We start from the raw sequence: 13,331 nt of genomic DNA on the forward strand, positions 1-13,331 counted from the left end.
TTTTCCAAATACGTATCTGTGAGACCAGATTTTCTTTATATACCTTCCAAAGCAACATAATACAATGAATTGAATGCAGAAGCAGGTATGAAGAATCCAACTATTTTTTAAAGACTAACATGTGAAAAAATGTAAAACAGTGCCAGTCTTCTCATTTTTTTGTTGTTTTGGGAAACATGTTATTAAAAAAATATTTATATTACCATGTAATTGGTGTATTATAAATGAATTATTAATTACTTTAAAATGAATTAATATTTAATTTTTTTCAGTTTTAATTTCTAATATGGTAAATATCTCTAACTATAATTCACATAAACCTAAGCTCTTGGGGGTCATGAATAATTTTTAAGAGGTATAAGAGTCCTAAGACCAAAAAGTTTGAGAACACAGGCCCTTGTGGCCTGTGGCCAGCAGATGGCACTGTGCTAAGTTAACTGATAGGATTTCAATAGCTGAAGTGGGGGGTGGGGGGCGGAATTCTTGGCCCAGAAAGCTCTGTGATAGAGATACGTGGATGTCCGTAACAGATCTCTCTTTTCTCAGAATGGACGTGATCTCTCTATCCGGTCCAGTGGCAGCCGGCACATGAAGAAGCAGACATTTGTGGTACATGCAGGGACAGACACAAATGGAGATATCTTCTTCATGGAGGTAAATGCTAGTTCATGCTAGTTGGTATGTCTCAAACGGACATTTGAGAGTCACAGGGAACTCCTAGACCTGATACCAGACTATTTCTCCCACTTAATCTCATTCATCTTCATGATCCATTTATCATTAAATTGTCAGATTCTTATGCAAATAATATAATAGATGATTCGCCATCATTTCTTTTAAATATACGTTGAATGGATGATGTTGTCCCATTGTCCGTAAGTCAGGACAACTTAAAATGGTAGGCGTTGGGAAGTGTTGCTCTCTTTCTTATCCCTTTCCTCTCAATTTCCTATCCCCCTCACCCCTTCCTCCCATAGGTAACCACCTCTATTGGTTTCCTTTGTATCTTCCAGTGGTATTTCATACAAACATGATAAAATATGAACATAAGTTCTTTTTCTTTTTTTCTACAGAAAGGTAGCACGTCATGACCACTGATCTGTACCTTGTTTTTCTCATTGAACATATCCTGGTGATCTCTATGTCAGTACAAAAAGAGGGTTCTCATGTTTCTTTAGTTGAAGAAGAGTTGACGTACAATGTTATATTAGTTTGAAGTGTATAGCGTAGTGATTCAACAATTCTCTACATTATGCAGGGCTCACCATGATAAGTGTGGTCGCCTTCTGTCACCAGACATCATTATGATGTCATTCACTGTATTTCCTCTGGCTCTCATCCCTTTTACAACTGCACAGTGCTCCGTGGTGTGGCTGTGCCGTAGTTGACTCAGTCAGTGTCTAGGTGCCCTTGGTTTTCTTCCCCATTTGTGCTGTTGCGAACAGGCTGCCATGCGTGGGGCTGCGTCTGCTTCCCTGCGTACACGCACAGACTCTGTAAGCGCTCCCAGGTGCCGTCATGCTCCAAAGAAAAAATACATTGATAACTTTGGCTGATGGGACTCTGAAGTGTCTCTTAGCATATGATGGTTCCCCTCCCACTTTGCCATTTATTTCATTGACGAAGTATGCCCCACGGAGTATCTCACATTCTAGACTTTTTGCTGTTTGCGTCTCTTTGATGTTAACATGTCTCTCTACCACTTGTATTTTTGATAAACTAGTAGTTCAGTCTGGGGGTTTGATGAGTTTCAGATTCAGTATTTTGACAAGAACGCTTCGTGGGTGGTGCTGTGTCTTGCCTGTTGCCCCATATGGCCACCTCTCTCTCTCCAGTGATCACTGGGTTTAGATGTGGGCAGTCTGAGCTGTTCCCTGTGAAGTTCCTCATCAGTCCTTTGAGTTTGCCGATGGGGTTTTTTTGCCATGCAGAGTTTTTTTACTTTTTTTTTTTTTTTAACCCTCCCTCCGGCCCTTGGCAGAATCTTTTTACTTTTATATAGTTCAATTAATTAGTCTTTTTTTTTAAAATAGCTTCTAGATTTTGAGTTATAAGTAGAAAAATCCTTCCTTATTCCAGAATTGTAAAGGAAATTGGCTATGATTTCTTTATTGCTGTATTTTTAATTCTAAAATGAATCTCTTCTACATAATTGTAGGAACCAAGTACAACTCCTATATAAAGTAGTAAAATTAAATAATTTTACAAGTATTCTGTTTCCTTTTGGTTTAGTTGAGTTTGATTTTTACATCCACAGCTTTTTAAACCAGTGGTTTATCAAACATGGGGTGGGGGTTCTTCCCCGAAGCAGAAACATGTGTGTTGGTGTAGCTGCGAAGAGAGTCATGTTCATGTCACTATAAAGTTCTAGAATTTGGCTAGGTGTCTCCTCGAGCTGAGGGCTGACTTAGGACATCTGCACCACAAAGAGGTGGCGGGTGATCCTCACCCTTTCCTTTTCCATTTTAAAAAATAAATCCAGAAGATTCCTTGAAGTATAGCACTACTCTCACCACCATCCAGGGGAGCCTCATACGAAGTCCCTGGAGTTTGGGTGGATCCACCACCTCGTAGCTACCTCTCCCTTAAAGCGCCAAATAAGACCGTACCTCACTCACCCTGTTTGCCACACTCACTACGCTTAGCCTGACGTCGCCTTTCTCGTCTCTGCACAGCCTGCTGGCTGCAGGAGCGCTGGGAGAGCGATTGCAAAGACCTTTAAAAATCTTCTTTATTACTTTTTTTTTTTTTTTAATTACAGAGGTAGACGGGATGCCTGGGTGGCTCAGTTGAGTCTGACTCTTGATTTCAGCTCAGGTCATGATCTCAGGGTCCTGAGTTCGAGCCCTGCATTGGGCTCTGCACACTGGGCATGGAGCCTGCTTAAGATTCTCCCTCTCCCTCTGCCCCTCTCTGTTTGTGCACGCATGCGTGCTCTCTCGAAAAAAAAAATAATAAAAAATTACAGAAGTAGAACACTATATGTAAAAGTTTCAAACTCTATAGAAGTAAATGAAATAAAAAGTATGTTTCCCTTCACTTCCTTCCAATGCTATGTCTCAGAGGCAACCACCGTTAAAGAGATTGGTGTGATTTTTGAAAATGCGTATTTTTATAAATACAATTTACTTATATGTAATTTTGTTTCAGTGTTAACGAAAGTGGTATCAAACTACAAATATTGTTATATAATTTGATTTTTTTCATTTAATTTATGACGCACGTCTTTCCATGTCTACATATTATCTAAATCTGTCTCTGGTTTTTCTTTTTTCTTTTTTTGTTTTGTTTTGTTTTGTTTTTGTTAAGTAAGCTTTATACCCAATGTGGGGCTCGAACTCACAACCCTGAGCTCAAGAGTTGCATGCTTCACCAACTGAGCCAGCCAGACACCCCGTCTTTGTTTTTTAAATGGATGACTAATTTTGTTTTGTTTTGTTTTTTTAGCCATTAGGTGTTAGATGGATGTATACCATAAGTTATTCAACTAGTCCCTCCCACTTTTTAAAAAAATACTGCTTCATTGAATATACTTGGCCATATGTCTTTGCACACTCACATGAGAATTTCTTTTTTTTTAAGATTTATTTTTCTATTTTGAGAGAGAGCAGTGTGTGCAAGCGTGCACTGGGGGAGGGGCAGAGGGAAAGAATCTTCAGGCATCTCCCGCTGAGTGCAGAGCCCTTCTCGGGGCTCAGTCCCACGACCCACGAGCTCATGACCTGAGCCAAAACCAGAAGTCGGACGCTCAACAGGTGCCCCTCGCATGAGGATTTCTATAGGCTAGATTCTTAGTGTGAAATTTCGGGATCAAGCTTATATAGATTTAAAGTTTTTATAGATTCTGCCAAATGCCATCCCAAAGACTGTAGCAGTTTATATCTCCCCCAGCAGCAGAGGCGAGTATGGTACGTTATTACTGTCATCTCTCTAGCCTAGAAATCATGTGTTTTAAATACCTGTCCTTTCCTCTCCTTGCCATGGTGTTCTTAAAAGATTATGGAAAGTGGGGGTAGTAGTTTTCATTTTTCAAAAACTAGAGTCAGACTTGGGCTGGAATTCTGAGTTCTGCTCAGCTGCTTTATGACCTTGTTCTCCGTAAGGCTTTTAGAACCACAATAACTCTTTTTTTTTTTTTTAAGATTTTATTTATTTATTCGACAGAGATAGAGACAGCCAGCGAGAGAGGGAACACAAGCAGGAGGAGCGGGAGAGGAAGAAGCAGGCTCATAGCGGAGGAGCCTGATGTGGGGCTCGATCCCACAACGCCGGGATCACGCCCTGAGCCGAAGGCAGACGCTTAACCACTGTGCCACCCAGGCGCCCCAGAACCACAATAACTCTTAGGTCGTAGATTAACCCTGGTAGTCTCGTGTGTTCCTTTTTCGTTCACTTCATATTTATGGAGCACGTAGTATATGCCAAGGTGCGCTGGGTATGTGGTTATAGCAGTGACTAAGGGAGACACGGTCTCGATTGCCCTTATGGGGTTGACAGGCCCTTGGGGAAGTCAGCTTACGAAACAAAGTGTCATAAAGTATGATGAGCGTTATGAGAGAAGATGTGCAGGGGGCAGGCGGTAGGAGAGCACATAGCAGAAGGTCTCGGAGATGTGGATGACTCCTCAGAAGTGACCTTTGAGGGGCACCTGGGTGGCTCAGTCGTTGAGTGTCTGCCTTCGGCTCAGGGCGTGATCCCGGAGTCCTGGGATCGAGCCCCACATCGGGCTCCTCTGCTGGGAGCCTGCTTCTCCCTCTCCCACTCCCCCTGCTTGTGTTCCCTCTCTCGCTGGCTGTCTCTCTGTCAAATAAATAAATAAAATCTTAAAAAAAAAAAAAAGTGACCTTTGAGCTTAGACTTGAAAGAAGTATAAATTGATGACTAGAGTGGAGGAAAGGGAGAGTTCCGGGGTATTTGAGGTGAAACAGACTCAGTGATGTAGTGAGAGGGAAAAGAAGGAGTCTCGCATCACTCCTTCATTTCTGGCTTGGGCAGCTGGGTGAATGGCGATACCATTTACTCAACTATGGGACTCAGAAGGAGGATCTGCCCCGGAGGACATGCTGACTTCAGATTTGGACATGATGAGATCAGAGCACTGCCATGAGCCATCCAGATAGAGGTTCAGGAGCTCAGGACAATGGGTCTTGTATGGAGAAAGACTTGAGAATCATCAATGGGGTCATAATATCCTTGTTACATTTTTTATATTATAATTATAGTGTTGTTACAGCATCTAATTCTAGGGTACTTCCTATGTGCCCGGCTTTGTCCTAAGAATTCTTTGCACATTGACTTATTTAATCTGAACATGAGCATATGTAGATGCAGTCCACCTTGTTCAAAGTGACACAGCTAAGTAATGGGACAGCTAGAAACCTAACATAGTCTGATCTTAAGAGGGAGAATATTGAACAAGAAGAGAATGGGAAGGGGGCACCTGGGTGGCTCAGTCAGTTGAGTGTCTGACTCTTGATTTTGGCTCAGGTCATGATCTCAGGGTCATGAGATGGAGCCCCACATCGGGCTCCACACCAGACGTGAAGCCTGCTTACGATCCTCTCTCCCCTCCTCCCTCTGCCCTTTCCCGCCCCCCACTCAAGCTCACTTGCCTGCGAACACAGGCTTACTCTCTAAATAGTTAAGTAAGTAAGTAAATAAATAAATAAATTAAAAGGACTTATAGTTTTAAAAAGAGAATGTGAAGGAGGAGTTTGCCTTTTAATTTATATCACCCTGTATTATATATTTTTTGCAATAAGCATTGCCCATGTGTCACTTAGGTGATGAATTATTTAAAAGATTTATGCAGAACTAGGGCTGAGCCAGCATTAGAAAATGCATTGGTTCCATTTTTTTCTCCTTGGTTAAGCCTGCCATAATCCCCTGCCCTTGCGCTCATCCACAGAGATGATTCCTAAGGTTGGCACATGGCGTGAGTCACCCTCTTATGTCTAGAGCATGTAAGAGGTGATAGACGCTGGTTGAAGTGAAAGTAGAAACACTGATTGTGCGTCTTTCCCTGCTCGCAGCTCCTCTCAGTGATTCCTTTTCTTGCAGTAAACCTCCTAGTGGACAGTAGGTCCAGCAGGTCAGTGTTTGTGTCCCCAGCAAAGGAAGACGGTGAGCATGAGCGGAGAAGCTGGCCACGGGGAGCCTCCCAGGACCGGCTGCCCCATCCTTTCCGCCTGGGAGACAGGGTAGCGTGGCCTGGGCTGACAGAGACGCAGCAACAAGAACCGCTGAAGCGCTCCGTGCCCTCCTGCAGGTGTGCGATGACTGCGTGGTGTTACGTAGCAACATCGGGACGGTGTACGAGCGCTGGTGGTATGAGAAGCTCATCAACATGACCTACTGCCCCAAGACCAAGGTGTTGTGCCTGTGGCGTCGAAACGGCTCGGAGACCCAGCTCAACAAGTTCTATACTAAGAAGGTACCCAGGAGCTCTGCCAGGCGGAGGGTGGGTGTTGAGGGCAAAGTGTTGAGTTTCTTGCGAGGAAGTTAGAATTCCACAGTCCATGTCGAGAGCCCCACTTTGGCCTCCGGCGGTTGTGTGGGACACATAAAGCTGTCCGGTGCCCCGGCATCGGCCCCGGCGCTTGGCAGCGGGTGGAGAGCCGAGCAGGGGGACCCTGGAAGGCTTGGATGACAGGACAGCTCTCTCCCCGGTGCTGCAGTGTCGGGAGCTGTACTACTGTGTGAAGGACAGCATGGAGCGAGCCGCTGCCCGACAGCAGAGCATCAAACCCGGTGAGAAGGGACGGACTCCCCGAGCCAGGCCTTCTGTTTGTTTCCATCCGTCCTCTGAGTGTCAGAGGCCTGACAAGGAGGTCAGGCACGGGGTTCCCCACCTCCCCCATTAGCTGATGACCTCCTCCCCCACCACAGGCCCTGAACTAGGTGGCGAGTTCCCTGTGCAGGACATGAAGACTGGTGAGGGTGGCTTGCTGCAGGTCACCCTAGAAGGGATCAGTCTCAAGTTCATGCACAACCAGGTAGGTGTGAGCGGCAGCACCGGCCGCCTGGCCCTGTTGTTCCGTCCCACCTGCAGTCAGGCTCGGTCTCCGGGTCCCGGTGCTTTCCCAGTGAGCCTGCGGGCCTAGTGGGAGGATGGGAGCAGCTGGACCAGAGAGAGAAGTCGGGGGGGCACAGTGCGTTGGCGAAGGTGCAGTGGGGAGCCTCTCTGGGAGGCGGGGAAAGAGAGGGAGCCTCAGTGGCTAGGCTGCCTCCGTCCATTAGACTCAGCACAGTGTGAGTGGGAGCGTCTCACTTGGCCCTTCTTCGCACAGTGTCTGCCTTCCCCTATTCCCAGGGTGTGCTTCTGCTTGGTGGTTTTGCTTTGAGAGTCTAGACCAGCTGATCTCCTCGCGTGTTTCCGGTGTGCGTGAAGCTTGTGTGCGTCTGCGTGTGTGTGTGTGTGTGTGTGTGTGTGTGTGTGTGTCTGTCCTATCTAGAGTATGTGTGTTTATTTGCCTGTTTTTCCTGCTGATTCTTCTTCCTATTCTTTTCATCCCTCTGAGTGTCCCCACTCTGTCCCCTGCCCCACAGGCCAATCCCCTTCTTTTGACTGGGGAGCCCTTCAGAATACATCCTTCTCTCACTGTGATTCCACCAGAGGAGCTGACTTTTTTTTTCTCTTGGTCTTTTAACACAGTGTTACTTTTCCTCTCAGTGGACATTCCTTAAGCTAATTCCTTTCTGAGGCCAGCGCATCATCTCAGGTCCGTTCCCAGTTCTGACTCTTCACACAAGTGCCTTCCCTACCCTCCCCTGACGTCCTGGTTCCTCTCCTTGAGGCTGTGAGCCAGGTCTGAATGTGTGAGCACCACAGCCCCGGGCCAGGCAGCAGACACTGAGGGGAGGTGACCCTCTGGACTCCGTGGCTTTCTTCCTCTCCTTGCCATTTTAGTTTCTTCTTTCAGGAACCTGACCAGGCAGCTTTGGTGTGATGGGAAACAGCTGCTCGGGCAGTGTATTTACTATCCGTGACTTTAATATATCAAATAGCATACTTGAGACCTTAGGGTCAGCCCAAGGAGAGGTTTACTGAAATACTTTTCTGGATCACGAAGGTGCCAGCACTTCTTGGGGAGCAGGCTTCTGACCGCCTTTTAGTGCCATGGCTCCCCCTGATGCCTCACCTTCCGAAGAGGAGATCTTGTTAAACAACAGCCAGCCCCCTTCTGGGTCCCCCTCTCTGGACAAACCCAGTGTCTAACCAGTCCACGGATTTGTACAAGCTGGTCGGTAGTTTAAGGCTTTGCCCTAGAAGACAGATCCTGCAGAGATGGGGAGTCAGGCCCCGACTGATCACAAGAGAATGGCCGTGGGGTCCGTCTTCCACCACGAGCAGTCCGTTGGCGTTGAGGAAGCACTGGACCCGCTCGTGGAGTCCTGCAGGGTGGAGTAACAGACGGGTCTTTGGAGTCAGGATGTGCTTGGATTCAGAGCCCAGCTTCGTTACTCACGGGCAGATAAACTTTCTGATCCTGTGTCCTCCTCTATAAAACGAGGGTCGTACTGCACACTGGGCCACGTGGATGTGAGGATTGCAAATAGGATTCGTAGAACTCTCGTAGTTGCTCCTAAGCGATAGCCGTTATTCTCTCACCGTGTGCTTCTTGGGAGAGCCTGGATTTTGTTTCAAGGAAGATATGAACACCTCCCACCCCAAGGACAGTCCGAGGGGAGCTTTGCGCCCGTGCCAGCCCTCTGCGCCGGAGGACGATGCATGGAAGGGTGGAGAGCTGATGGGCTGAGCGGGGAGACCCCCGGGGCACCGTGTCCTCCAAGCGCTGCCCTGGGCAGAGGGTATGGGCGGGCAGCCCAGGACAGCAGAGGGGCCTTCGGGTTGGGTTTGACCATTAAAACTAACGCCTTCATTTCTCTCCCATGCTTTCTCCTCCGGCCAGGAGCGGAAGGTACATGCCCTTTCTGCTGTCTTCGCTTCTTAGCGCTTTTGAGTTGTGTGTGTGTGGATTCTCCGGCCCTCCCTCTGGGAACTAGGTCTTCTGTGCGGGGGCGGGGCTGTAGCTGGGAGAGCGGGCAGTTGTGGGGCAGGGGGAGAGCCTCTGGGCCTGACCCCGCCCTCCCTCCCTCTCTTGCAGGTTTTCATAGAGCTGAATCACATTAAAAAGTGCAATACAGTCCGAGGCGTCTTTGTCCTGGAGGAATTTGGTAATTACACTATTTTGCTCTTAGGTCTGGACTCACATGGCAGTAACTCAAACCTCGGCGCTCCAGAGGAGGGACTAGAGGCAGAGAGAAGAGCCACCTCTGCAGAGAGGTCAGGAGGCTTAGGAGTGATAGGGAAGAAAAGGGAACCCGCGATGAGCGAGGGGAAGGAGGAAGAAAGAAGAGCCAGACAGTGGCCTCTAGGGAATGGGTCCCAGAAGAGCAGATAGCCTTAGCCAGGGTTCGAGTTCGGAGACACTCCTGCGGAGGCTCAGTGAGCTGGCGCCACCTTCCCTTCTTGGCCAGCTGGTGGTCAGAAAGTTCTGGGGCAGAGCAGACAGGCAGTTTCCAAGCTCTGATGTGTTCATGTCACCTGCTGAGCTCCTCCCAGCAGCCCAGTGCTCCATCCGGCCACCCCAGTGCCATCCAGGTGTCCGCCTGGCCCCTGTGCTGGAGGAGGGGCGTGCGGTGGTCCAGGCAGCCTCATGCTAGAGGGCAGGAAGCCTAGCGGGCCTCAGAGGCAGGCAGGGCAGTCGTCGCTGGTCCCCGCAGCCAGGCGCTGATGCTGACTGGTGGCCCTGACGCTGACCGGTGGCATAGTGGGTTCTCACCCCGGGGCTTTGAGTTCCTGCTGTGTCTGTGCTTCATTCTTTTGTGCCCCTCATCGCTGCTATGAAAACCTTCGTTCTCCAGCAGGTAAAGTGACCTCGGCTCGTGCTGCCTCCCCCCAGGCCCCCGCCTGGGCCCTGCCGCGGGTGGGATGGGCTCCCTTCAACCAGACCAGCTGCTCACATTGCCAGTTTGTCTCATCCCTTTTCTCCCCACCCTCTTCCTCCCAGCCTCCCCCCCCCCCCACTCGTGCTGGCTCACTGGTTCTGAGTTTTCTCCCCTGTGTGCTCCCTTCTCTCTTCTGCCAGAGAGATATTTGGGGGAATCTTTCAACTCAGGAGAAGGACCTGGGCTTCTTGCTCTGCCTATGATGAGTTTATTCCCTGTTAACCCTGGGTCCCCCGAATTCTACCTCCCAGGGTCAGAAGAAGGTGTGGCCAACTCTCATCCTACCTTTTCTGGCCCCCAGGGGGATGCCACACCCCTCTGCTCCCATCTCCAGGGGCCATCAGGATGGCTGAGCCCCGGGGGGCCTTCCTCCTTCCTCTGGCCAAGCAGAACCCCTGCATGGCTGGGGCAGGGGTGACTTAGTCTTGCATTCCGGGCTGTGGACATGTGTGTATTTTGCCTGATACTCCCTGTCACCTCCCTCCCCGGGTGCTGTACTCGCCTGTCTTCTGCTCGGTGTGTCTGCTCCAGAGCCCTCTGACGCTCTCCCTCACACAGGCAGGCCTGGGCCTCTCCTGCCACTCAGGGAAGGAAGCTTACAAGTCTGCTGGGTTTTAGTATCATGCCACTTCTTCATCCAGCCTAAGGACCCTCTGCGTAGGGGCTGGGAGTACAGGGAACCATGCTTAACATGAACAGAGTGTCGGGCTGGTGACAGGGATGAGTTCTCGGGCATCTCAGCAAGGTGAGGCGCAGGCTAGAGACAACTCTCTTCACCCGACCAACATGAGGGGACGCCCCACCGCAGCTCCTCGGGGCCCTGGACAGTAGCAGTGAGCAGGCCGGTGAAAGGCCCGCCCGCGCCCATGCTGAGGCTCTCACAGAAGCGGCTAGTGTCGCAGCCATCGAGCAGGGAGCCACAACAGACCCCACAGGTCTGGCTGAGGAGTCTGGGGCAGTGTCCTGTCGTCCAGCAGTGGCTGGGCAGGAGCTGTCAGAGCGTAAGCTGCTGCAGCCACTGGGACAGGCTACCGTGGGGAAGGGGACCCCGGTGCCGGGCGCTGCCGCCTGGGGGAGCCTGGCACTATCGCTCTTAGTTTTGAACTTTCTGTTTTGTCTCTTGCCCGTCCGGTTTTAGTTCCTGAAATTAAAGAAGTGGTGAGCCACAAGTACAAGACACCAATGGTGAGTGTGGCACCCAGCCCCGGCAGGCCCGTCTGCGCAGGCTCCCCGGGGACCTTCACACCGGCGCGGGGCGGGCTCTCTGAGAGCATGGGGTCAGGCGGACTAGGGATGATGGGAGAGCTGAGTGTGGTCTAGATGCCACAGATTCAACTGAAGCCGAAATGAGTCTTCAGCCCTGGGAGAGACACACACACACAGATCCCCTGTCCCACCAGCCAGCTGTGAGGCCTGAGCCCCTCCCGAGGGCAGAGTTTCCTGCTGGGCAGATCTCCCCTCGGAGATGTTGGACTCTCAGGAATCTGATCCGTCTGGTTTTTCTCTCCCCTCTAGGCCCATGAGATCTGCTACTCTGTGTTGTGTCTCTTCTCGTATGTGGCTGCAGTTCATAGCAGTGAGGAAGATCTCAGGACCCCACCCCGGCCCGTCTCGAGCTGATGGGAGGGGTTAAGAGCCCCCCAGTGGAGAGGATGCCCTTGCGTCTTCTGTTCTCAAGGGCACGACGCTGCGTGTGTGTTCTCTGCAAGCCCCTCGCCTTGGCTTAGTTGGTTCACAGTTGTGTGTCTCAGAGTGTCTCAGTGTCTGTCACAGGGCTCAGCTGGTTTCCTCCCCCTGCTCCCTCTCCACTCCCAGGAGACCAGCTCACTGTCCCCTCAGGACTCAAGAGTGATGTCTCTCTGTCTTTTGGGCCAGTGGCTTCTGAGAACTCTGAGTACAGTAGGAGCCCACCATTGCGTGTCCCAGAGACATTTGTGTTGTGGTTGCTCGTGCTTGGCACTTTGAGCCTCCAGTACAGGACTCTGGCTCTCCGTCCTCTGGGATCCGGTGTGACTGGGTGCTGGGCGAAGTTCCACTCGGTACAGAGGGAGGGAAGCTTGGGGCCTATCCTCTCAGATGAGGGGTGGGCAGGGAGAGGCAGGGAGAGTCACGGGCAGCAGGGTGAGTGGCAGCCTCCCTCCTTCCTTATGCATTTCCCAGGCTGGTAGCTGCTGCCCGCCACGGCCCCCACCACTGCCATGGGGCAGCGCCAAGGGGCTTCTCTTTGCTGAGCAGCAATTTCCCTAAGGTCTGCTTGCCTTTGGCATGAGAGAGCAAAGTGGTTGGGCTGGGAGAGTCCCGGAGACCACTGGCTACTGTGCGCAGGAAGCAGGGTGAGGTGGGGCAGGGCCAGGTTCAGTATACGCGGTCAGTGTCTGCAGGCAGTATCTCCGGGCACTGGGTGCCAGAAGGGAGAGATGGCCTTGGCCTGGGAGTGGGCAAGAGATGATTGTACATAGTTCAGCTCTACATTATTTATAGAAAATGTACAGATGTGTGAATGTGAAATAAATGTCCTTAACTCTCCTTGGGCTCCTAACTGCCTTGTATTTAACGATGCCTCCTCTCCACCCAGGCCTGAGGAAGGCTGTCCCCGGACTTGACCAAGGCACCTCAGGCCTAGAAGGAGAGAGATGAGATCATGCCCATCTGAGTCCCGGCATGCTGAACCCCCAGCCTCCCACCCACTGACCCAGCAGGGCCCCTCACCTGGCTTCCTGGGCTCCCAGGGAGAGGTTAGGGGAGGGACTTCCTGCCTTCTGCCCCCTAGCCCTGCAGGGGGCTGCTGTGCTAAGAACTGGCCACCAGAGGAAGCAGCCAGACCCAGCTAAGACACCTGAGCAGAGAGTCATGTAGCAGTGAAGGAAAAACCAAGGCTTCCCTTGCCCCTCACGGGCATGGTCCAGAGAGGGGCTGTGAGCTCTTGGCCAGCAGTGCCTTGGGTTGGGGAGAACTCCGACAGAAGCAACCCTGGGACCAGCCTTCCTGAAATTTTTTTTTCTGTGCCATGGGGAAACCTCAGGCACTCCCTAGGCAAGAAAAACCATCCGTGTTTTTGTTTTTTTCAAGAGAGCTGTGCAGGGTTGGAGGGCTCCATGCCCAGCACAGAGCCCCATGCAGGGCTTGATCTTACGACCCTGAGATCCTGATCTGAGCCCAAGTCAAGAGTCAGACACTTAACCAAGAGCCACCCACGCACCCCAAGACCATCCACATTCTGTTAGGGCACCTCTGAGACCTGTTGGCTGGCTCTTCCCAAAAGTAAAGTGATGACTGGATTTAGGCTTCCATGGGGGAAGGAAGAGCAGAGGAGGGCCCTGGTTCCCAATATCTTGTACTGGACAGGACCGCCCTCTCCTACTGAGAAACAGGTATGGAGG

At 50.7% G+C, this 13,331-nt stretch overlaps 1 protein-coding gene across 50 annotated transcripts in view; it reads left to right on the forward strand.

Annotated features, from left to right (window-relative positions):
• MADD (MAP kinase activating death domain) overlaps positions 1 to 12,477 on the forward strand; it is a 37,897-nt gene extending 25,420 nt beyond the window's left edge. For 32 of the 50 annotated variants that reach the window (XM_087854818.1, XM_087854823.1, XM_087854819.1 and 29 more), the window contains 7 exons: positions 547 to 654; positions 6,269 to 6,433; positions 6,678 to 6,750; positions 6,889 to 6,995; positions 9,108 to 9,177; positions 11,090 to 11,136; positions 11,467 to 12,477. In XM_087854818.1, coding sequence (XP_087710944.1) covers positions 547 to 654; positions 6,269 to 6,433; positions 6,678 to 6,750; positions 6,889 to 6,995; positions 9,108 to 9,177; positions 11,090 to 11,136; positions 11,467 to 11,571 — 675 coding nt within the window. In that variant the 3' untranslated portion in view covers positions 11,572 to 12,477. The remainder of the gene's footprint in view (positions 1 to 546; positions 655 to 6,268; positions 6,434 to 6,677; positions 6,751 to 6,888; positions 6,996 to 9,107; positions 9,178 to 11,089; positions 11,137 to 11,466) is intronic. The other 18 variants (XM_087854831.1, XM_087854833.1, XM_087854834.1 and 15 more) reach the window with 1 other exon arrangement.
• The last annotated feature ends 854 nt before the right edge of the window (positions 12,478 to 13,331 follow it).

Source organism: Ursus americanus, chromosome 24, assembly GCF_024610735.1.
Source record: "Ursus americanus isolate L20-20 chromosome 24, mUrsAme1.1.p, whole genome shotgun sequence".
In the NCBI taxonomy this organism is placed as follows: domain Eukaryota; kingdom Metazoa; phylum Chordata; class Mammalia; order Carnivora; family Ursidae; genus Ursus; species Ursus americanus.